At 38.6% G+C, this 24,715-nt stretch overlaps 1 protein-coding gene across 5 annotated transcripts in view; it reads left to right on the plus strand.

The window, feature by feature from the left end:
• DIO2 (iodothyronine deiodinase 2) overlaps positions 1–24,276 on the plus strand; it is a 71,382-nt gene extending 47,106 nt beyond the window's left edge. For 3 of the 5 annotated variants that reach the window (XM_060095752.1, XM_060095755.1, XM_060095756.1), the window contains 2 exons: positions 9,980–10,254; positions 18,642–24,276. In XM_060095752.1, the coding sequence (XP_059951735.1) occupies positions 9,980–10,254; positions 18,642–19,229 (863 nt within the window). In that variant the 3' untranslated portion in view covers positions 19,230–24,276. Of the gene's footprint in view, positions 1–9,030; positions 9,087–9,979; positions 10,255–18,641 lie in introns of those variants that run through there. The other 2 variants (XM_060095757.1, XM_060095753.1) reach the window with 2 other exon arrangements.
• The last annotated feature ends 439 nt before the right edge of the window (positions 24,277–24,715 follow it).

Here is a 24,715-nt window from a genome sequence, read left to right on the forward strand (position 1 = left end):
TGCATATGCAAATACACTATTCTGGAATAGCATCAGGTAAAATTTTATACTTCCTGTAGGAGAAAATACAAAGACTCAAATAGATGCATGTCCTTCTCCCCTCGTCCCCTCCATCTTCTTCTTAGTGATCAATAATATGGTATTATATGGTATAAAATAGAAAGGTATTATATTTTCCATAAAACCCTACAAAGCATCTATTCATCACTTTTGGGGCTGGGGGTTGTTCTGGAATTCTAAGTAGCTGAGAAGATGCCAGATCTCTAATGGAAGAGATTATTCTGTTTAGGGAATGTTTGATGATTCAAGGAAGAATAACTTTAGGGAATTAGGCATACAGACCTATTATGGGTTTCACAAAGAAGTTAAATTTTATATTCATGTGATGTTTGTTTTTATATTAATTTTTTTATTTTCTTGTATCAATGAAGTTTCACTATTAGAAATTTCATTTCAAGAAACACATTAGCTTGTCATTGATCACCTCCATGAATTCTTATCATAAGCTTTTGTTCTGTCAGAATTGTCAGATTCTTATGACCTAGTAGGCAATTTCATGTCATACCTTGCATTTGGGGGTGGATGCAAATGAGTAAACTGAGACCACCTTGTAACGTAAAATGCAGTCTCACTCTGAGTCAGCATGTGTACTGCATACAATCAAAAATGAATGAAAAAAGGAAATGACTGTGGTTCAATAACTTATGAAAAATGTTATCGTTTTATTATCAATGTATGTATGCATTTTTTTTACAACACCCATCACTGTAGCACAAGAGTACTCAGATGAAAGATTGGATTTAAGCTCAGAAATAATGGGGAGGAATGTCTATTTTCCATTTCTTCCTTAGTGGCTTGACAGATGTGTCAGTGATTAAAAAGATAGAGACAAGAGAATATCAGTTAGCTAGCTAATTTATATGATGCTTTCTGTAGTCAAAAAAACATTGTAGTTGTTTTGGGAGAATCAAAAATCTTGACTGGAACGTCCTTCATAATTACATGGGAAGCAGGAAAGTGGGTGGAAATGAAACAAGATTGGTCATGAGTTCATATTTGTTGAAGCTGGCTGATGGGTACATGAGGGTTCCTTATTCTTATCACTCTACATTTGCATGTGTTTGAATTTTCCCATAATAAACACTGTTTTCAAATCCCAGGATTTAACTATTTCCCAGCAGGAGTTTATACTCTAAATATGGAAATAAGAATGCTCATTGTGCACCTATACCACAGGTTCTGCATTTCACAAATATATCCTATTTCCATAAAATCTTGATTTCCACATCATTGTTGAACTAGCTCATAAATTTTCCCAGCAACTAAACATCCTCAATGTTTCTAACCCTGCTTTCTGTACACTGTCAGGGTGATTTGTCATGAGAGGTCAAAGGTAATAAAAATCACAAATAAAGAATCAAGAGAGGTACTCTAAGCTATAGACCGAAAAGAACAGAAAGACTGAAAATTTGGATTAAAGTCATTCTGAGTTACTGGACCCATTTTTCCCTGTAGCAGTTTAAAGCCTACATTGTTCAATAGTCACTAATTTGGAAGCTTAGTGTGCTTTATTAGCTTCCCTGGTGAGGTACTTGGAGAACCTAAAAATGAACTGAATGCCTTGAAATCATGTAAGTGTGATCATGGAGAACTGGAATTATTCTGGTCACTGCTATCCCTGTCACTGAGGTATTCTTTAACTAGATGTGAACAGCACCGCCAAGAAGTGCTTCCCAGCTTCCATGGTATATCCATAACATTAAGATGTTAAGATTGAAGTTGTACGAAGTAACTTCCTGTCAATTGAAAATCAAAGGATATACGCAGGTCCCTGTTTCTTTTTGTTACTGATAGGATCTGTCAAAACAAAGTTCTAAGCAAACTTTTTTCATTATGTATAGCTACAACAGCTTTATTGTTTACCAAGAGAAGGTTATTGATTCCTAAACAACTTATGTTTCTGAGTCAAAAAATACTATGTAAGTCCCTGTAGTAGAGATTAATGATAAAATATTACAAACATGGATGTATATGAAAACATTGTTTAAAGCTTGTTCCATTAACAAAGGCCACATCTCTAAATTAGATTTTGCAGAACTATATTTAGTGGGGCCTGTGTATATTCTTCATTAACTCTTCATTGACTCTTATCCCACATAGAATTGGCTAATTTTTCCTTTATACCATACTGTATGCTGCAATTCTATTATAGCCCCTCGAATGTTGAGTTGCCGTCTTTGGTTTACATATCTGTCTCCCCCTACTGGACTCTGAATTTGATTGCGACCCAGGGATCCTTTTCAATGCCCAGCACAATGACTAGCTCTTTGTAGGTTTCAGTAAACGTTTGTTTTAAGAGGATGGCTAACTGAATAAATGTCATCGTGGCTAATCATTTGAGTGAACTTGAGCTAATTGCACAAGGTAAGCAAATGTCTTTGACTTTTTCCTATCCCCTTTCTCCCATTTCCCATATCCTTTCGCTGGGGGCTGCATATAGAAAAACAAAGTATTTTGCCCACTGACTTCCAATTTCACATCCTTTCCTTGAACCTCTATATTCTTTATGTTTCTCTATTTTTCCCAATATTTAGCATCTGTTGTGATCAAGGAATCAAATGCTATTGATTATGCACTGCCCCCCCCCAATATTTATTACATTTATTCTCCTAAATCCAGCTCTGTCTTCCATCTTTTTGCTTTGCCTCCTGTCTCCTCCCAACATACAAAGCCTACTAATTCCTTCTGGAAGAGTCCTTTTGTCACACAAGAAAACAAATAGCTTTGATAGCTCTTTTGAGACCACAGTTCTGGATAGTAGGGACGTGTTTCTATGTAGGATGAATAAAACAAAATAGTACCACACATATTGGCAGCCATTGACTTTTGTTAAGCCTTCAATTTGACAAGCACATTATCCACTAAAATGTCAATGGTTTTCCTCCTTTGTTATTGAACGTTTATCTATCCAATTCTGGTCCAGGAAACTTAGGAGAACAATTGTTTTCTAGGATCAGAAGTATTTGGGTAGCTTTTCTTTCTATTCTCCCTAGAATCATGGAAGGTGCAGGAGTGTGACGTGGTGAATAATTTATCGTTAAGTTCATGCTTTTCTAGACGGCTCTCGAGCAGGTTCAGTTCAGCTTTGAGTTTGGGCAAAGATTCAGGTCGATTATTATCATTCTTTAGGCAAAATTTGCCCATTTCTAACATCCCCAATTACAGGTAGTCTTTCCTGTTTTCCACTAAGTAACCAAAGTTTCCTTAAATTCAGGTAGAGCAGGTTGGTAATTAATACTAAAATCAGATCTGACCTGCCAGGAACTTTTTTTTATCCAAAGAAGTTTTTATTAGAGGGAATCTATTGACATTGGCAGGTCTGAATAAACATCATCCAAGATTGCTTTTTATTTTGAGCATTTTTAAAAAAAGACTAAGTCTCTTAAAAGCATGAGTATGTTATGACTATCTCAGCCACCAACCTGAGATAAATGTGGGAAGCCATCTTTAGCTCCATTTTATAGGTAGAGAAATCAGTTCAGAGGTTTGCTTTTGGTCATATGGACCTGTATGGCCCCAGAAATAGTTTGAGTCTGATGATTGTCAGAACAAGACATCTCTTGATAGGAGGTGAATGCCAATTTTCTGAGTAAGCTGGTGTTATTTAACATTTACCAGGAAGCAAAAGAGATTATGCTCTGAGGAATCTGAGGTCTTAGATTTGTGTATCATTTAGCTCATTACTAATACAACAATCATAAAGAGTATTGTTTCTATTTTGGGAAGGCAGATGTTGAGTCCTCAAAACATGATAGAAAATTCCCTTCAGAAAACAAAATAAGACTATTCAGGAATTTGTATACATCTATTTTTAAAATAATCATTTAGCTAAGTAGTTGTGTCTTGATAAAAGATACCAGGGTCCATCTAATAAATGAGGCTGAATTTTAAAAATAGATTTGAATTTCATGTCTTATATTTTCTCATTAGAAGACATCTAAGGAGATGTCTTCTCATCTCATCTACTCTCCCTTAGAAAAGCATAAGGATTCACTTAATTGTACAAAAAATTAGTTTTCAAAATTAAAATGGACATGGAGCAATAATTTATGATTATGGTATTCTGCCATTAGCCCAGTTGGACGGTTTTATGTATGTGTTATATATTAACTTATTCTTAACTAGTATCTTAATAGCACTAGAGGCTTGAAAGCTTTTGAGAGATTATCTTATGGGCTTCCCTCTCTACCTTGAGAATAGGTCCACTGATAACATTTCCATAACTTCCCTTGGTAACATATCTCATTGTACAGTCATCCTCATTGAAGGTATCTTACCCCCATATCAAACATGGATTTTTCATGCTACAGTTAATTCTATTAGCTTCTCCATCTCCACTGAGCTTGGAATAGAATATTTCCTCTGTGCATTAGTATCTACTGATTCTTAAGAGAGGTGGTGTGGCATCCTTTGCTCTCAGTGGGAACAAGCTACATTATTACTTCTGGAATGGCATGAACTGGCATGTATGTTAATACATTTTGTCATGCTCTGTGTTCATGTACTCAGCGTATGAGTGTGGTGATATATAAGGGATTTTTTTTAAAAGCTACTATAAAACCATTTATAAAGTATGACCTACTTTATTTTAAAACTTAATATCATCTGGTGGTTTCCTATGAGCTGTGGAATGAAACAAAGTAGAGGAAAAGTTGTTCCAAAAATGATGACTGATTTTGATTATGTTCCCTTGTTTCTTTTGGTCTATTGCATTGGGTCAAGGATTTAGGGAGAATGAGGATGTTGAGTCAAATTTTTGGAAAAGAGAGGGTGAGTTCAATTTGTTCCTTCTGAGGGCTTTGTGTCCTGAAGGAATTCACCATGTATAACTTTACAGAGTGTTCTTCTCGTCTATTCCACTACCCTCCATCCAACCCTGCTGTCTCTAGAGGTTAATAAACTAGTCTCAAAACTAACACTCAGAGAGCCTCATAGCACCTAAAGAGGTTTGACCAAGTGGGTTGGGGACTGGCCATCACTTTAGATCTAGATCAGGTCAATAGCAAATGAAAGCTGTTGTCTCCTAACAGCTGTACACTGGCCACTGTGAAACGAGGTGCTGGCATCCATCCAGTTTCTGGACAGCTGTCTTCCTCACAGAAAGCATTGCCACAATTGGCGTTAATTGGCTCTCTGGCTGGCAGCCTCTGCAGGCAATTCATCTAATTTTCTCCTTTTTTCTACATTCCTCTTTCTCCTCTCCACCCTCCTCATCTTCCTTCTCTCCATTTCTGCTTTCCCCTCCTCCTGTGTTTTCCTTTTTCTTTTCCTTCTCTGTTTTGCCAGTAGGTGGCCTGGAAGAAAAAAGAGCAGCTGCAGTTCCTGAGGGAAGAATGCATTAACACCTCAGACTGCACTCTCTGCCAGGGCTTGCAAAGGGACCTAAGACATGGCTGGGCTGTTGGGATAGAATTCTCATACCTCCCAGAGCATCCGCCTTCTCGACCCCAGCCCTAATTTGCTTTGCTCAAGGTGTGTCAGAGTTTACTCTGGGGTTGTCTATTTTATCCATTGAGCTTCTCCTTTCATCACAGGGCAGGGAACATGGCTGTGTTTGTAGAATGGATGGGCCCACAGGGAATTTTGAGTGATTCAGTAGTTGTGGTGTGAACCCTTCATTATAACTCACTCTCAGCACAGTCAGGGGTCACTAGAGATGGGAGGTTGTGCAGTTTGTGATTTCCTTCTCTGGTAAGAGGTGCACTATTTTGGGGGGTAGGAGGTTATATGTATGGCAGTCATATTCCCAAATCCAGAATCAATGCACCTGTCCTGACCAGACATTACTGGATTTATAATATATTTATTAGACAAGTTTTTATTAAAGTAAAATTTAATCTCCATTTAAAAATTATATTTAGAAAATCACTTGAATTGGAAGGAATAAAATTTTATGAAACTAAGACCACTTGAAAATCCACAGCATGAATTCCATAGTGTTCTTGAATGCCCTTTGCTGCCTTCAGATAACAATAAGGCAAGAGTAGTGGTAGCTTCCATCCTTGAAATCTCCAGGTGTGCTTTCAGGTTATCCAACTTCATTTTCTTAATCTCAATTTAAGAGTCAAAAAGTGGACCAAAGGAAGCCTTATCACTCATATGCTTGTTTTTCCAAACGGAAGGACACTATGGTAGGACCTGCTGCTCTCAAACTATGAAAAGGGAAAAAAATTAAACAGTTTTACATTGGTTCTGTTCTTATTAAAAAGCCTAAAGCATTTTTCTCTAGGTTACCTCTCTTTGGAATTTAAAACCTGTGTACAGCATTGTATGGGGAAATTCAACTAACATACCACACATTGGTTTGCATTTAACTCATTACAGTGTTGATTGCTAAGAACACTTACATGACCAAGAAGATATCCAAGCCTTTCAGATGGAACCAGGAGCTTGAATTGGGGCAATATTAAACAAATGTGAAATACCAGATATCCTTTGGGCAAGGGTTTTCATTCTCTGAGGTTACGACCAGGACCAATAAAATAGTCATATAGGAAAAGCATCGAGGTTTAGAGTTGGGGAAAATATCCCAACACCAGCTCTGACTTTACAACCTTGATGATCTACTTTCTCTCATTTACATGATGGGACAAATCATACTCTGTCACTTTATGGGTTGTTTTTGTTACTTAATTGGTATAAAATTACTTGAAGATCAAAGTGCTAAATATTATTAATTAGAACAAGCAGTTGTGAACAAGCAGTTGTGAACCATGTATAAAAAGAGAAATAGCTTTGGAAAAATGTAATTTCTAGATTGGACAGACTGTCTAACAAGTAAAAGAAAGACTCTCGGTTTTGTGATTTATTTATTCATTCATTTAAAGAAAATGACAGAAGAAATCTGAGAAATGTCACAATCAGATTGGCTATCTGCCAATTTGCTCTTTTTTTTTGAAAAAAAACCTCTCAAACACTTCTGACTTTGTAAAAAGAAAAAAATTTTGATTTATAACCATTTGTAGTCTGCACGTGCCTTGAACTTTGCATTTAAAAAGAAGGCATTTTTTTCTGATTCTCTACCAATCCTCCTCCTTGTCTTGCCATTTCCAAACATATGCCTCTCATTGAAAGCAAGTGACAAGTGAGGGAGAATTGGTTTATAGCTGCCAAGAAATCCCTACCTTAAAGGAGCACTGGTTTAATTCAAACAGGGCAAAATGAATGTCTGAGAAGGGGTGAGATTTTAAGGCTTGGGCGGTGAGTGGAAGTGTCATTTCCTGAGTCCACACCTTCTTCTGTCGTTGTTGGCTGGCACTCTGTCTGGCACCGTAGCTTTCCCATCTATACCAGTTAAAATACCATGTTGCCACCTCCCTTTTTTGTCCCTTTTTTTTTTCCCACAAGGAGAAGATTGAGAGAATGAATGGAGTAAATATATATTACGTATACAAATAATATCCTTTGCTAACAATGTATGCTAGTCATAGGAAAAATATTTTTCTATGTGGCTTATGTTCATTTTTCTAGGCTTTGAAGTCTTCTCTAAAAATTTAGTCCGTGGGATGCAAATCCAAAACTTGTCATGGGCTAAACTGATGATAAAAATGAAGGAATCAGGTTTTTAGGACAATAGGGAATGGTGAGGGTTGTGTCAATGGGGAGGGCCCCACCCAAGTCCACCAGGATGCACACAATTCTGGGGTACCCCAGTCATGGTCACAACATATGGTATGTGAATGGCGCCCCTAGTGTGGAGCAATGCATGCCTGGCCCATTTATCCATTCAGGACACCTTCCTTGCACTCACTACGTGCCAGGCATGGTTCTAACTGCTGAGAGATAGCAACGAACAAAGCAGACAGGAAACTCTGGTCTCTCGGAACCGAAAGGCACTCTCACTCAATTATTTTATTAAAGGCAGAAAGCACTGTGCCAAGCAAATAAAATGCATATGCATGCAGAATTTGGCCCATTGGTCCACCAATTAATGACCCCTACTCTAGGCTTTTAAATTAGTTCTCTGATCTTGCAGGTTTTAACCACAGGACAAAACACAGAAATGTACTGTCCATGTATTTGCACCCACTGCTTAACTCATGCTTAATGGGAGCTCCGTGAACATGAGGAAGTCGGCTAATTCATTTTCAATTTACATTCTATATCTCCACCTCAATGTCTGTACTCACCACTCCTTCTTCCAAGAAAACATAATTCCTAGAGGTGATCTGTTAGGTAAGTGAGGAAGGAAAACTAGAATGAGATGGGGGTCATGGCATTCTGCCAAATCATTGTCTGCCTAAGGACCTGTCAGTTTTGGAGACTAGTGGGAGAGGCAAGCCACTGAGCAATGGTCAGTGTGACTCTTGAGCCAATTCAAAGTCTGCTCTTAACCACCTACAAATTTAATTAATTTTTTTTTCAAGCAAAAAGAAGGTTCCTTGAAGTGTCAGGTCTCTTAGGATCTAGGTTAACAGAAGCAGGGCAATTGCAGAAATTAAAGAGTTCTCTTATAAAGAATATATTTCTGCTTAATGCCACTTAATAAAAATCTTATTTAATCTCCATATAGGCAAAATGGCACTAAAAGAAGGTCTGGGCACCCAGCTACTTTCATGTCTAGAAGATTTTCTTTTTTTTTTTTTTTTTCATTGGAAGCTTCAGTAAAACTAAAAAGAAAACTTGTACTAATTTTCAACAAGAAGCTTTAGAAAAGTGCTGTGGTGGTACTCAAAGAGTTTAAAAGTTTTCCACCTCACAATTCACTTTGGATTTTCTTAAATAAGGTTATGACTCAAAAATATTTAAAGAGCTGAGGTCACAGATCTGAAGGGAGACAGTCATAGTATATAGGCGTAAAGATGGAAGGTAAGCATTCACATCTTCCAAGAAATAGAACAGAGACCATCTATGATTAATCTTCCTCTTTTCTACTTGCCTTGCAGGATCCTTTCTTTCCCAAACCCCTTATAAATAAACAATAACAATAATAATAATCAGAGGAGAGAGAGTTTCCCTGTCAATCTACACATTGTATTAAGTAACTTTCCCTAAAGTTTGGGAGCATTGCCTGAAAACCCTCAAAGGTATTAATATTTTTCTCTCTCTTTAAATCACAAAGCAAAATTCCACTGTCCGTCTGCCCCCCACCCCACCTCCTAAAAAAAAAAAAAAAAAAAAAAGTTGCCGAGTTTTGCTTTTCTATTCACTGCAGTCCTGGCCAAAGTAAAGCCCTCTTTCTCAATGACGTCAAGATCTTTACCAAGATTAGGCTTTCATTTCTCTATTGCAGCAATTAGCCAGGGAATGTATAAAAGGCTTCAGGGAGACTCACTGGGCTGCAGAGAGAGGCACTTTGCACCACAGACAGATAGTACGAAGGAAAAGCCAGAGGGAGTGAGGAAAAAGAGAGAAGTCAGTCGCTCCTGAGGAAGGGAGAGAGTGAGACAGGCTGGGAGAAGGAGAACAGAAAGTGTGTGTAAACGGAGTAAAGAAGGGAAAAAACTACCCTTAAAGCACATTTAAAAAACTCTGGCACTTCTAGAAAGAAACAGGCTACGTTTCTGAACATAGAGACAATGAAAAGCTAAAGAAAATTTTGCAATCTCTGCCACAGTCTCATAGGTGCTTGGAAATGAAAGTAGAACTGCCTGTCTTTAACCGACTCTGAGAGGGGTAACTGGATTAGGGACGGGTACGCCAGTTTTTTTTTTTTTTTTTTTTTTTTTTTTTTTTTTAACATCTTAAATCCTGAAAAAAAAAAAAAAAAAAAAAGCAGCAGCTCCGAATTGAATGAATTGATGGGCACACTCCAGCTGCTGGGCTGGAGAGACTGGACTTGGTCTTGCCATTTCTGCTTCTTTGAAAAAGGAGACAACTTGGGCTTCCTTTTAATTTAGTTTTTCTCCCTCTCCCCCCACCCCCACCCTCCCCCCTCCCCTCCCCCACCCCCTCAATCACCACCCCCCTTTTAAATAAGAGGGTGAAGGGGAACCAGAGCGCACAAGGCAACTGACCCAGGAGGCAGAGAAGATGGGCATCCTCAGCGTAGACTTGCTGATCACACTGCAGATTCTGCCAGTTTTTTTCTCCAACTGCCTCTTCCTGGCGCTCTATGACTCGGTCGTTCTCCTCAAGCACGTGGTGCTGTTGCTGAGCCGCTCCAAGTCCACTCGCGGGGAGTGGAGGCGCATGCTGACCTCAGAGGGGATGCGCTGCATCTGGAAGAGCTTCCTTCTCGATGCCTACAAACAGGTGAGCTGCGCCGAGAGGGGCTTCTCCGCAGGGCGGCCGGGGTAGGGGCTGGGATGTGGGGCGCCGGGGGCCAGCAGGAGCACTGGGGTGAGAACGGCGCAGCCCTATTTGCGGGCCTAGCGGTTATGCTCAAGGGCGCTCCTGTGTCTACTCTCTACACCTGTCACACACAGTAGATCTGGGGATGACAGGTATTAAGTCACAGTGACTCTGTGTGACCTGAGGAAGGAGTCTTCCTAAGAAGGGTCGTTAATGGCTTGCTGTGACTTTGGAGTGGAAGGTATTGGTGTCTGTAGAATAACTTTGAGAAAAGTCAGGAAGTGTTGGGGGAGGGCAGACCGCTGCCTTTATTCTGCTCTTGTCATGAACTGGCATTTTTTGCTTGATGAAAGGCTATGTGAGGTGCATTAGGAAAGACAGTTCAATGGGTAGGCATTAAAAAGCAAGAAAAAAAGAAAACACCACCCAAACTCTCAGGGAGCTGGCAAGATTTAACAAAGTAATAACAGCAGGTATCATTTAGCACAGTGGCTGCTTCGTTTCTGGTAGAAGTAAGAGTTAATGAGAGCAAGCCTGTGTGCACCATCATCCTCTACCTTGATTTGGATTAGAACTTTTGAAGCAGTTATTAGGCACTGAGTCTGGAGTTACTAGATACCTGTTTGAAGAAGAAAGATCTGAGAACTGTCAAAAATCCAGACTTTGTTAGAGAAACCACATTTGCTTTGTTTCTCAAAAGTTAAGTAAGTTGTCTTAGAAAGAGCAGATAAATCTACAGTTCATGGCAATCTCAAAGCTCTTATAACTCGTGCCTGGAACACTGGAGCAGTCGCCTCACTTAGCTGCAGAAGCTGCGTCCCAGGGGCTGCCCTTTCAAAACCAGAGTGATCTTTGTTTCTAAGTGAAGCATGCTGTTTGGAGATGGTGGAGCATCCTCAGCTCAGATCTTCTTAAGGGGCAAAGAGGAAAGGGCACTGGTCCTTTGTCAGTTTGCTCTCTCCCGCTGTGCCTGTGGGACTCCTGAATGTCCCTGGGCTTAGGAAGAATTGACTCATCTGGCAAAAGCTAGTATCAAAGCAGACATTCTTGGTTTTCCCTAACAGTATTGAGAGACCTTGTCCGAGATGCCAGGAAAGGAGTTTGAGAGGAATATGGGAGCTAGTGAAGTGGTGTACTATAGGCAGGCAGTACCTCAGAAACAGAGCCGGAAAACTCAGAATAAGAGGGGGAAGGAGAATGAGTCCTCCATAAATAAATACTAGAAAAATAAGTCTAGAGAAGGAACTTATGCTTACCAGGGGAGTAGGGTGGGCGGGAAGTGTTAGATTGGGAGTTTGGGATTGACATGTACACACTGCTGTATTTAAAACAGATAACCAACAAGGACCTACAGGACAGCACAGGGAACTCTGCTCAACACTCTGTAATAACCTAAATGGGAAAAGAATTTGAAAAAGGATAGATACACGTATTTGTGTAACGGAATCATTTTGCTGTACACCTGAAACTAGCACAATATTGTTAATCAACTATACTCCAATTTAAAATAAAAATTAAAAAAAAACCCTATGCACCAGGAATGGAAAATAAGTAATTTCGAGTAACAAGGGATCCAGAGTAGGATCCTTCCATGGAAAATCAAATAAGTGTTCAAGAAGAAAATACTCATGGTGGATTAGGGAAGTTTTCCTACAGTACATGTCTTTGTTATTGAGAGCAACCTGCAGAAGGTTGGCATTTGTTGTCCTAAAGACAGGAAAATAGTAAGAGCTCTTCTTAGTAAGTGAAAATTTCTTTGTAATAGTTCAAAACGATGCTCAAAGTTCTAACAGTAAAAACTCACTTTATATTATGTACATGGGGTGAATGGGAGATGTGGGAAGGAAATATTGAGATGATCATTTCATTTCCACAAATGTATACGCTGAATGTGAAATGTTCACATTTTGTTCTGGGGGTAGAGAATTTGGAGGAGGGTGGGGTGTGCACACACAAGTATGTCAGGCATGTTATGAATTAGGAAGTTCCCTCATCTATACCTGTATTTCATAGGTCTTAGGAGATAACATGGCAATGTCAGTTATTTGTTCTCAGCATATTAAACTCTTACTTTCTTCAAAGACAAGTGACTTCTGCCTATAAAAGAAAAGTCACTGCTTTGGAGAATTTTACCTGTATGTATGTATATTCTCACTTAAAATATGGGGGTTGTGATGTTACCCACAAATACTAAGTGAGGTCGTTTCTCCTATTAAGCAGCTTATTGAAATAAAAAGGGAAAAGGAAACAAATGCCTCTAATAAACTTGATCATTTGTTTATTTTTTCACCAATGTATAGTGTTTCATTGTGTCGCAATATTTCGTTATCCCTACTCTAAGAGGCTGAGAAGGATGAGTGATTTGTTTTCCTTTTTGCACATGGTTTGTGTATTCTTCTCCTCTATTGTTTCTGTCTGCTGATTTGATTAGTGACCAAGTTCATGACTGACATTATTATGTTTGCTTTTATGACTTATATAATAGCTGCCAGGAGAAGAAGCAACACAAGAACCCATATATCCAGAGATAAGGCTGGACTGGGTGTGTGATGGATGGAAGCATGGTGAACACAGCTTGCACTGAGTTTAGATCTCCTTCTGTCTCCAAGTGTAGCAAGGGCGTTCGCGGCTGTGGTGGCACTTGAGGGCCACTCAGAATCTGTGAAACAGATTGAATCACTTCCCCAAATGCTACTGTCACCTGTGCCACTGCCTTTGGGTGTAGCCCTGTCTAGAGACACACTGGAGGAGTCTCTGTTTGAGACGGCATCACAGTGTTTCACAATCCTGACTTGCATTATTTCGAGGCTGCCACCCCCAGAAGCGGAGTTTTCCAGAGTGAGGAGGGTGCACACGCCATACAATGAGGCATGTCATTTCTAATTCTCCCGCTTGTTGAATGGCAGATACTTGGGAAGCTGTTTAGAGAAAGTGCAGTAAAAGTGCTGTGCCTGTGTTTGGCTCCTATGAGAGGCAACAAAGAAATGAAAACAAATTAGAACAAAATAAAACAAAAAACACTTCTTCATTAAAATGTTGAATGGGATTTAAAATTAACTTTATATGGAAGCCTTTAAAGACAATTTGGGTTTGGTTAGAGGAAGGTCCATGCAAGATTTGGATGAAAAAGAAAATCTACTGAATTTTGTGAGAGATTGAGGTGTATAACAGATGTTTATTATTTAAGTTTTCCCTAGTCAGTGTCATTGCACCTAACACTGCATCCTTGTGCTGGTGCTCAAAGACTCAAAAATACAACCAGTAAACAAACTACTCTGTCTGGGAGCCTGGCTCCCACCTAAATGAAGTGTAAAAGTAAACACACAGTATAGATGCTGACAAGCAGTTTAGCTTCTACATGGTCAATATTGCTGTGGCACAGAAAACGTATTCATTTGAACATATAATTTTGGTTTTGAAAGGGTCTCTTTAACATTCTCCTCCTCCTCTTCATTCACCTCAGCCTTTTGACACTCCTTTCTACAATGGAAAATAGCTCTTTTAAGAAAGAAACATTCCCAAAAGAACACAAAGAAGGCTACAGCCAGAGCTTGTCCATCACTTGGATAAAACACTGGGAAATGATAGAGCTTAGAGCTATATTTTTCAAGTTACAAATCAACAAGAGAATAGCTAACAGGGAATTGAACTCAGAGGAAAGAGTAGGTAGCTTATCCTTCAACACTGATTTATTTGGCCAATTTGAATATAAATGGTTAAAATGCTGCTTAATAATTGTTTGGCCACATTTGTAAGGACATTGATGGAGGCTGGTCATTATGTCAAAGAATTTGAAATTTCCTGATGGTTAATAACGCCATTCCAGGGCTTTGGACAGCAAAAAGGATGTGTAAAAATAATTCTGCCACATATCTACCCCCATTTTTATCATCTGCTTTGCTTTCTATCATGAGATTAGGTGATATTTTGTCCAGAAGCCTTTCTCAGGCTGCGGAAAAGAAAAAAAAAACAAGGTTAGTAGTATATGCTCTATTTCCAGCTTCTACTTGATGAATGGTTCTTTCTTTTTTTTTCCCCTTGCCCTGCATTTCACAGTCCACATGCTAAAGCAGCATTATCCTTTTCCCCATGCACTGAAAACTGTCAGCAAAAGGAATCCCATCATCAAGGGAATCAAATACATGCCCTATATTTACATTCTTGTTCATATTTATAAAGATGGCTATCACAACATTTGAGCTTGGCCCAGAGATGTCTTCTGTTGTAAAAATACAAAACCTTTATTTTCCTCCCTTGTTGGTGTTGAGTTCATGTTGATTATAAAAACATAAGAAAGGACAACGGTAATAGTGCAGATGAGAGAGAGAAAAGTCAGTGATGACGATATTACATTTTACGTATGTCCTTTCTGATCCTTGCAAAATAAAGAGACCCTTTGGGAACATCGGAACTTCAAGACCAATTAGTGGAAATGATGCTTGTGTTTGGGCATTAAATACTGGGCAGGGTTCTCTTTAGAGCGGCTAATGCTGGCAGGGAAAGAGGTACCGACCTAATTACTCTTCCGCAAGAGTAAAAAATGCCTTTTGAATGCCTCTTTGGCAAATATGTCTCATTAAGGACAAAAACCAAACACAAACCCTCTAAGAAGGAGAAATTAAGATGATAGGTAACTTGTGGCCAGGAGACTTTCTGTGCCACTGTGGGAAATTAAAACAAAGTTGGGGAGTACCGGGGATAACCTGTTTTTGTCGAGCTTCTTTCCTGCAGCCGAAATGTTATTATGGGACCAACTTTATTTTCTTCATCATTCTGGCTTTTTGTCAAGGAATGATTTGCTCCTGAGGAAAGCAAAGATCTTCCATCATTGAAGACAATGGGGATTCTCCCATTCCATCTCAACGGGGTGAAAAGCCAAGCAAACCAAGAAACTCTCCGTTTGTAACTTTGGTCACAGTACGTATTTAATTTTCATGGTGACCAAATAGGAAGATGAGAAATGAACAATAACGTCCTTCTAAAAGATTTTTTTTTCAGTTTAAGACAGACTTTCACTTTTTTAATTGTTAAAGTATTTTTTCTTTATCGTTGCTAAATTGTCCTCTAACAGTGGTTTTTAGCAAAGATGGACAAATTTTATGATTAGTCTATGACACTTATAAAAGCAGACTACTGGTCTACTCACATCTGGACTTCCCAAAAATGGGTGTGTGTTTTTCCCTTGTAGTTTTATTAATAGCACTGTTCTTACCTGTGCATTTTCTCTTACCTAGTCACGCTCATTAAAAGGATAACTCTGTTTATGACATTCTAATCTGCAGTCAAGTCCTACGGCTGCTCAACAAAATGAAGAGGATTGGTTACTTTCATTTTATGCACTGACCAGCTGAGATAAGCAAGAACAGATCAACAGCATTAGGTGTTGATCGTGACGGTACTCTACAGTGGGATCCAGGATTCACTCTTCTAAATAAGCTGCCTCAGTTAGCTCATCCATCACCCAAATGTGATTGTGTTCAGTGCAGGTTAAGGTTATTATTAAGCATAAAATTCTTCACTGACCTCTACCTAGGATTATAACAACAATTAATAATAACAATAATTTATGTAATAAAAAATTTTTAAGTGTATGTATAAATTTTCCCCCAGCTTAACAAAATACCAACACCTCCCGCCACCCCCTCCCCCAAATACCAAAGAGCATTATGTATTTGGTAACTTTCCTCACTTTTGATTTTAAAGTTAAGAGGTTGTACTTGTTCTAAGTTTTCTAAGTTGAACTAGTCTGTTTGTATTTTGAAAAGAATTATGTGGCTGAATGATACATTGTCACTAAGAAGAAGGAGAAGGTGCTTTACCTTTCCAAGAAAATTAATTACAGGTAACAAGAGTGTCACCTGTGGCTGAAGTCAGATTAGATTACTCAGTTGAATAATCAGGAATAATGCAAGGATCAACAGTTCAGCTTGGGTGAGAGTCAGGGGCGACAGAGGCCCATTTAACAAGGCTGCACAGTTGCTCAGAGTTCTTAAAAATGACTCCAAAAAATGAAGGTGGATGTTTTTACCTACCAAGAACCTCCAAGTCTGTAATCCAGAGATGATTTTTCTCCTGTGTATGGGTTGCTCACTTAATGAGAGTTGCTACAACTGCTAATGGATTCAGACTGATCTGAATGCGTTCAGATCTTTATATCACAGTGTGTTGCGAAACACGGCACAACGATATTGTTAAAAGCAGCCGTCCTAGAATCATTATTGCTATTTTACGTGGGAAAGATCTAATGAGAAGGTGATGGTGACGCTACTTATTACCTAAATCTACAAAGAAGTACAAAAAGAACCCATAGATTAAAAAGTTTATAATACCTTTAAAATGTATATATCTTTAAATTTTAAGTATATTTTAAAACCTCAGAGACAAGTGTAGCTCATATAAAACAGTCCAGCTAAAAGTGGCTTATTCGGTTTCTTCACCTAGTGTCACTTGCAAATTAACCAAGAAAATAGAAATAAAATAACTTTCTTCCTGATAGTGACTGAAAACAAATGTACTTATTTAAACCACACCAACAGCTTCCTTTTCTAAGAAAGAAATTTGTTATTCTAGGATTTCTTTTAGAAAACTAACAGTACTTGTTTCAAACCTGCCCTGCTAGGATTTTTCACAAGGGAGAGAAAGGGCTTCTTTACTTCTTCCTCTGCAGTTAAAATGAGTTCTGCATTAACATCAGATAGAAGCTTCTGAATAAAAGCCCTTGAGTGCTTTTTTTTTTTTTTAATCAGTTTGGATTGTTCAGTTTTTAGCAATTCACTTCTAAGTGACTTCAATTAACAGCAATGTTATATGTGGTGGCATTTATCTGAGGGGAAAAAATCGATCCAGTTGGAAGTGTTTTATAATATTAAGGATAGTGTATAAAAATCAACTATAATGTTGTAAGTTGTCCCCAATGTTACTGGCTTTGATTAAACCATTCTAGGGGAAGATCCAATTGTATTAATTCAAACTGAAGTAATTGGCTCTTTTATGTTGCCTGCTTTTTATTATCAGTTTACAGATTAAAAGACCAGCAAACTTTCAGTCTGTGTTCAACAGTTTAAACTACATGCAAAGAGGGTACCTGGAACAATTTTCCTCTATACCTCTTCTGCCAGTATTTTATAATTCAGAGGAACTTGATAATAAAATGTGTGGTAGAAAAGTAAATGGTTTGTGACTTCTTAGATTAAAAAAGTGAAACAAACAAAAAACACATGTAATATGAGAAATTAAAAGTAGAATTCTGCAGAAAGTAAAATTTTATGTTTTTGTTCACTCATTTGTTTGTTTAATGGAAATGGCGAGGTTCTAGTCAAAAGAACCCCAAAGTATGCAGTAGCCATAGAAGTCTTTGGGAAGGATGTCACAATGAGGAGAGCTCAAATCACTTCTAACAATATATACTTTTTAAAATATAGAATTGGTCAGGAAAATAGTATTCTGTTTCACATTTTTGGGCGGCATCTATAATGGCAAACTACACACCCACGATGATTTCTAGTGTACAAAGCTCTTTTCCTATTTCATCCTCCTATAACCGCATGAGGAAAATAGGCGTTGTTATCACCATTTTACAGATGGGAAAGCTGAAGTACTGAAGAAATTAAGTGGGAGTAGCTCTTCTTATAAATGGTGGACCCCCGGTTTTCTAGTTCTGGGCAGGAATAGAGCCCACTGGTACCCTTGTCCATTGGTTGAGCTTAAATGACTTAGTATCAGGCAAGAAGATAAAGGTCTTTTCTGAGTACTTTAGAATTCAGAAGTGAGAATACAGAAAGAGGTGCTATGTTCCACAATTCTGATAATTTATTTTAAAGTGGACCATTCACTTTTTACTTTTAAAATGAAGGCAAGGACTTCCCTGGTGGTCCAGTGGTTAAGCCTCCGCGCTTCCATTGCAGGGGGCATGAGTTCGATCCCTGGTTGGGGAACTAAGATCCCGCATGCTGCAGGGCACGGCCAAAAAACAAAAACAAAAAAACCCCACAAAAATGAAGGCAATTAATCATTTGTTGTATATTGTGTGCTAAGCACTGACACAAAATAAGGATAGTAAAGAATACCAGTCTCAACTTAATTATGAAGAGAGTTAACTGCAGCGCCTTCAATCATGAAAATAATTACCTTTAGTGACTATACAGAATGAAAAAGACTTTTATTCTCTTTAGGGCCATTCATTATATTACCTGCCACAATGGCTCTTTACTCAAATCAATATATGTTTACCATATCCTCTGAAGGAAATACCACATTGTATTAGAGCCAGTTGTTTCTACACAGAGTGAATTAAAGTGACAATGTGTTCAACGTGGTATTCTCTCCCTCTTTCTTTTTTTCACCACCAGGTGAAACTGGGTGAAGATGCTCCCAACTCCAGTGTGGTGCATGTCTCCAATCCTGAAGGAGATGACAGCAGTGGAAATGGTGCCCATGAGAAAACAGTTGATGGAGCTGAGTGCCACCTTCTTGACTTTGCCAGCCCTGAGCGCCCACTGGTGGTCAACTTCGGCTCAGCCACTTGACCTCCTTTTACTAACCAGCTGCCAGCCTTCAGCAAACTGGTGGAAGAGTTCTCATCAGTGGCTGACTTCCTGTTGGTCTACATTGATGAGGCTCATCCTTCAGATGGTTGGGCGGTGCCTGGGGATTCTTCTTTGTCTTTTGAGGTGAAGAAGCACCGGAACCAGGAAGACCGATGTGCAGCGGCCCACCAGCTAATGGAGCGTTTCTCCTTGCCACCCCAGTGCCAAGTTGTGGCTGACCGCATGGACAATAATGCCAATGTCGCTTATGGGGTAGCCTTTGAACGTGTGTGTATTGTGCAGAGACAGAAAATTGCTTATCTGGGAGGAAAGGGCCCCTTCTACTACAACCTTCAAGAAGTCCGGCATTGGCTGGAGAAGAATTTCAGCAAGAGATGAAAGCTAGATTAGCTGGTTAAAGGTATGATTGTAATAGAGATTTTTCTTTTTAAATTATGTAAAGACAAGGAAACTAAGAACTGAATCCACTATTTCAACTGAGTCCTATTGTCTCACTGAAAGACAGGAATTTACGTGTCAGAAGAACATAAACCTCTAACATCTCGATACTACTTTCACCACTTAAATGGCTTTTGGCTAAATAGTAGCCCCGTTACTTCTCTTCCTGGTGAAAAGCCCTGAATGAAAAGATCCCAAGATGGAGAGGAAGAAACCTCGTTTCAGCATGTGTTCCTTTCTGCCCTGAAAAAGAAGTGATACCTCTGATGCATGCCTTGGGACCTGAAGAAAAGACTTACCTGAATAACTCTACCATCCTTGTTAGTATACGGGGTATTGCTTAGGCTTTCTTCAGCATGGATAGAGTCCAACTGGATACTTCCCAAATGTTTACTTATAATGAATCTTCAAGCCCAGGCCATGTGGTTAGGACCTTGGTGTTTAACATGTCAGAGTAGTCTCTGATCTTCTAGTTTCAAGCCATGTGGTGCTCTATGCCAGTCTAAATATCCCAGAACTCGCAGCGATATTTGCAGATACCAAGAATGGTCCCTACCTGGAGGGTTAGAATGATCATCTGATATCTGATGGTTACTTCCTAGGCAGGTGGGGAAAGTGCTAGAAGAAAATCGAATTGACAAGCTAGGAAAAGGAGGTGGCAGAAAGATTAGGAGACTTCATAGTGCTTCACCTTGCAACTGTAGAGAGTGGGACTAATTTGTTAGTCACAGAAACATGGAAACATACACAAAGCTAGAAAAAGAAGAAACTCCACTAAAATAGCATCAAGAATATATGTATGAAATCAATGTATTTATCATATACTCCTAGATTGAGGAGAAGGAGAGATTGAGAGGGAAGAGACGCTTTAATATCTGTATTACTTTTTGAAACATGTTTGTGGTGTGTACATTTTCAGTAGGTGAATTATACCCCATGATGCTGATGAAAGGTAAAACCAGTGGGTCCAGTGGTGCTGGTCTATCCTTCTCCATCCCTACGATTTTGCTCTGGTCCCACTCCTTCTTGGTCTCGGTCTCTATGGCAGTGCTCTCTGAATGCTGAGCTCAGCAGTATATATTTTATATATACACATTCTCAGCTGCTGTGGGATGTTGGTTCCCTGGCCATTCAGCTGCAGCACTGTTTTTATCCCAAAGTAGGTGAACTATAATGAATGATAGGTGAAAACAAACAAGGTTTCTTCAGGAGCAAAATGGAAGAAGAGAAAGTTTGAGACAATTCCCATCAATGATTTTGGAGGCTTTGCTATAAGGCAATTCTCAGTACCATGGAATTTGGTAAGATGGAATTTCCATTAATATTTGAATTTGGACTTGGGTTTTCCTTTGTTCCTCTTAGCTGAGGTATAGTAGTCTGAGGCCTCTACAGTACATTTTTATAATGCTATTTTAATATATACCATATTTCTCTTTAAAATGAAGATACTATAGTTTTACTCGTAACTAATATAAGTAATAACTAATATCCTAACCTCCAAAAGAATAGACCAACCAATTTTGTATCTTAATTTTTTTATTGTAAATTTGAGGATGTTATAAAATCACAGTATATGGCTATATTTATATGTACAATCAAAGGTTCCTATGACCATTCCATTAATAATTGAACCATAAAATAAAACTAATAGAAAAAGATTTCTAAAATTGAAAATATCTTCCTGAACTAGTTGCCTGAAATGAGAAAAAAGTGGGAACTGAGTGTACAAGAACCAAAAGTCTATTTTTTTAAAATGGAGCAATGTAATAGTCATATCACTACATAGTTTATTGTTTAGATACTAAAGCACCATTTTAACTGATTATTTTTAACTGCAACATTTAAGTTTCCCACGGTTCTAAATTCTACAAAATGTGCCCACAAAGAAACAAATTTTGAAAATGTGACATTATCTAATGAATTTCTGGAAAATCACATTGAGAATAGATTATTTCTGAGTCCTCAATAGTTAAACTCTGTAACTCAAGGCTTATCGGTGGACCCCACTGATTTTTATCTTCAAAATGGTGTTGAGATTTATGTGGTACCCAGGAGAAGAAAAATGAAGAATTGGTGGCAGCCCACTCACACTGTTGTCCTTAAAATTCCCCTTTGTTCTACATGTACAATAAGGGAACAGGATGTTAGAGATGCTGGTGGGGGGATGAGATTTGACTAAGGCAGGCAGTGCTAGTTGTCTGGGGAAAAGGATGATGGGAAAACTACCCAGCTGTGATATATTTTTAAAGAAAGAGAAGGTTGTGTGTGTGCAGTTCTTCTCCCTGAGGATAGAGCAATGGAGAAGTGAAGCAGCGGAAGTAAACATACAGAGGCATAGGCTGACTATCAGGGACAAAGATATGTTCAATGGAACATAGAAGAGTTACTGGAAGAAAGGCTTTCGGGGGCCAGAAGAGAAAGTAAATTGACAAAGCTCAGGAATCCTACAATATGTAGAATGGCTTGGTGTTCTCAGAGTTAGGATAAGCCTATAATTATGTAACTTATTTATCTCATCATGAACTTTTATGATTTCCTGTGGTGTATCTTTTATGAACTTAACAAGAACTCATTATTTGAGATAGAGGAGAATCAATGTTTAGCTGGTATGTTCAGAGAAATTATTAGATTGTCAATACCCACCCTACCTATCCTATCTTTGATAAGGTATGTTTCTTTGAAGAATTGTATTTCCTATTCTCACAAGGCAAAATTTATAAGTTATATATATATATAAACTTATACATTATAAGCTTATATATATATAAACATATATATATATATATATATATATGATTTCTTCTTTTTAATACTTAAACATTTGCCCCCCATCCCATAGGCTATGTTTACATGGAGCTACCAGTTTAGTCTTTTAAACTGGATTAGCTTGTCCATTATAGAAATAGTTTCCAAGCAATTTTAGGTATTATTGTAGCATCTGGATTTACTCAGACATTTAGTGTTTGAAAGACTTATGTCTTGGAACTATTCAAAACTTACTTTATTTTATTGCTTAGAGAAAACGTTAGTGGAATGAAGGATGACTTTCTTGAATGGGCATGACTGAACTGTCTGCACGGTGGGGTAGAAGTGTTTGATACAGATATGAAAATGTAACTGACCTCTTTAGAAGCAGGTTAGTCATGCTGTTCTTGCTTTGTATAGCTAAAGTTACAGTCATTTAACTCATATGACTTTCGATCTCTGGTCCTTTGTCTTCACCTTGTTTATAGAATGTACCCCTGATTTTTGGTAACATCAACTTTGAAATGGTCTGTTGATTTAGTTAAGTTCTCCTACCATTATCCAGGAAATGCTGATTCTGTGATCAAGGAGAGGAGAAAGGCCTGCTGTCTTTCATTTTGCCTGAGTGTATTTCACTTTTTGGGCTCTTGAATAAAAATTATGAAATATGGTGAGGTCATGCATGGGTGCTGCCTTGATGCATAAAATACCAGAGAGGTAGGTTAAAGGCAATGTCTACGCCTTTTGGAAAACTCCCAGCTGGATACAAGGTACCCTCAGGATGCACTATGGGCTATGTCCGCAGCAAGAAGAACGCACTGATGTGCAGGACTTCCCGTTCTGTAAATCATAAGAGGATAAACATGGACATTTATTCTGCCTAATTTCTTACTGATAGTTGGAAGATAAGCTTAATTAGAATCACATGGCCATTGCAAAATGGAAAATGTAGAGACTAACTTCTGTCCCACTGGAGAATTAATACAAACCTTTACCAGCATTTAGAGCTTTTCAGAATATACCCAATGTTATGTCTCTGAGCAGTGGAGATTAACAATAAGTTTTTTAATTCCAGGAGTTTTTTTAAAAAATGATACTGCCAAAAATCAGAGCTAAAATGTTTTTAGTTATATTACAACCTCCTCTGTACTTCTTCCTTTATCTTAATAATAGAAGCTAAACCCAGTCTTCCTGTGTAAGTCCAGATGGGGCATAGTTACCAACCTCTGCTTGGTGACCCACACTGTCTTGGTAGTGTCCTGAGGTCCCCTATGAAAGAAGGGGGACAGGGACTTGGAGATTCAGGAAGTTGCTAACTGGGAAGAAGTAGGCCCTGAGGGCTTGGTCTACTGATCCTGGAAGATTTGAAAAGAAACTTCTCACCTTTGGAGGAGGGCTGATGAGTGTCATTGAGTGACTTTAGCAAAACATTGGGCCACTTCCTAATGCCTTATGTTCTGGATAGCACTAGAAGCAAGGTCCCAGACTTAAGATCCAGTTCTGTTCCAAGGTGAGTCTGAACCAATAGAAAGCAAATGTGTACAGATCTCCAAACAATACTGCTCATGCAAGTTGGGGCTCTCTGCCCATGTTGGGCAGCTGCACTAGAACTCCAAGGAGTTAACTTAATATTTGCTGCAGAGACTTTGAAGACCCAGGAGTTGTTTAATGAAGTCACTATTTTGGCACAAAACTCCCCTTTTCCCCAAAAAAAGCAAATAGGTGAACACATAAAGAAGCCCACAGAAGGGAGTGGCAAAGAAATAAAATTCTTTCAAGACTTCTCCAGACCACGTCACTGGTCGGTGCGGTTTTTGTGTGTGTTAAGATTGGAAGATGTGAAGACATACGTATCCAGTACTTTATAACCAAAGCAATGAAAAGATATTGGGTAGGGAACGTTGGCCAGTTTTGTTTAAATTTGCGTCACATTATCACCAGACTCTATCACCAGCCCAAGTAATCGGGCGCCCAAACAGGGAGACTGGGATGTGCAGAGGTTACTAGTGTGCAAATGATAACTACTGACGAAAGAGTCATCGACTCAGTTAGTGGTTGGATATAGTCACATTCGTTTACCTCTGCCCATCTTTGCCTCCCTAGCAAGGAGAATATTTGGGGCATGATGCTATGAGTACTGGGTAAATGTGGTGAGAATGTGTGTGTGTATATTTCTGCTTCTTAGCTGCAGAAACAGAAATGCTTTGGAGATTATCAGTAGAAATCAGTTATTATATTGGTGCTGAGTGGTACATGTGCTTTTAAATTTGTTCTTGTATTTTAATAAACTTTGAATAAAAAGAATAAAGTTACTCTTTGGTTCTGTTTGTTTATTTTTAACTTACTCTCTAGACCTTGCCCCTGGCTGGAACATGTTCATGGTTGACAAGGGAAAGGGAATCCATCATTCTAATATTTATTCCTTGGTATTTGTGGGCAAAATCACCAGCAATGCCAGGTTATTTTAATCTCATGCTGTGCGCCAGAGTCTTCAAGGAAATCAAGACAAGTTAAAAGAAAATCTTCAGATACTTTCCATATTCATGAACAAGTTGCACACAGAATTAATGGAAAGGGGGCGGTTAAAGAGACTGTGGAGCAAACTTTTACTTTGTTACATTTATATCCCAAGTTTTCTAAGTGCAGTAAATAAACTTTCCCGGAAGTTGGTTAAAGCAGTACATATAACACAC

This window comes from Mesoplodon densirostris, chromosome 4 (assembly GCF_025265405.1).
Source record: "Mesoplodon densirostris isolate mMesDen1 chromosome 4, mMesDen1 primary haplotype, whole genome shotgun sequence".
Taxonomy (NCBI): domain Eukaryota; kingdom Metazoa; phylum Chordata; class Mammalia; order Artiodactyla; family Ziphiidae; genus Mesoplodon; species Mesoplodon densirostris.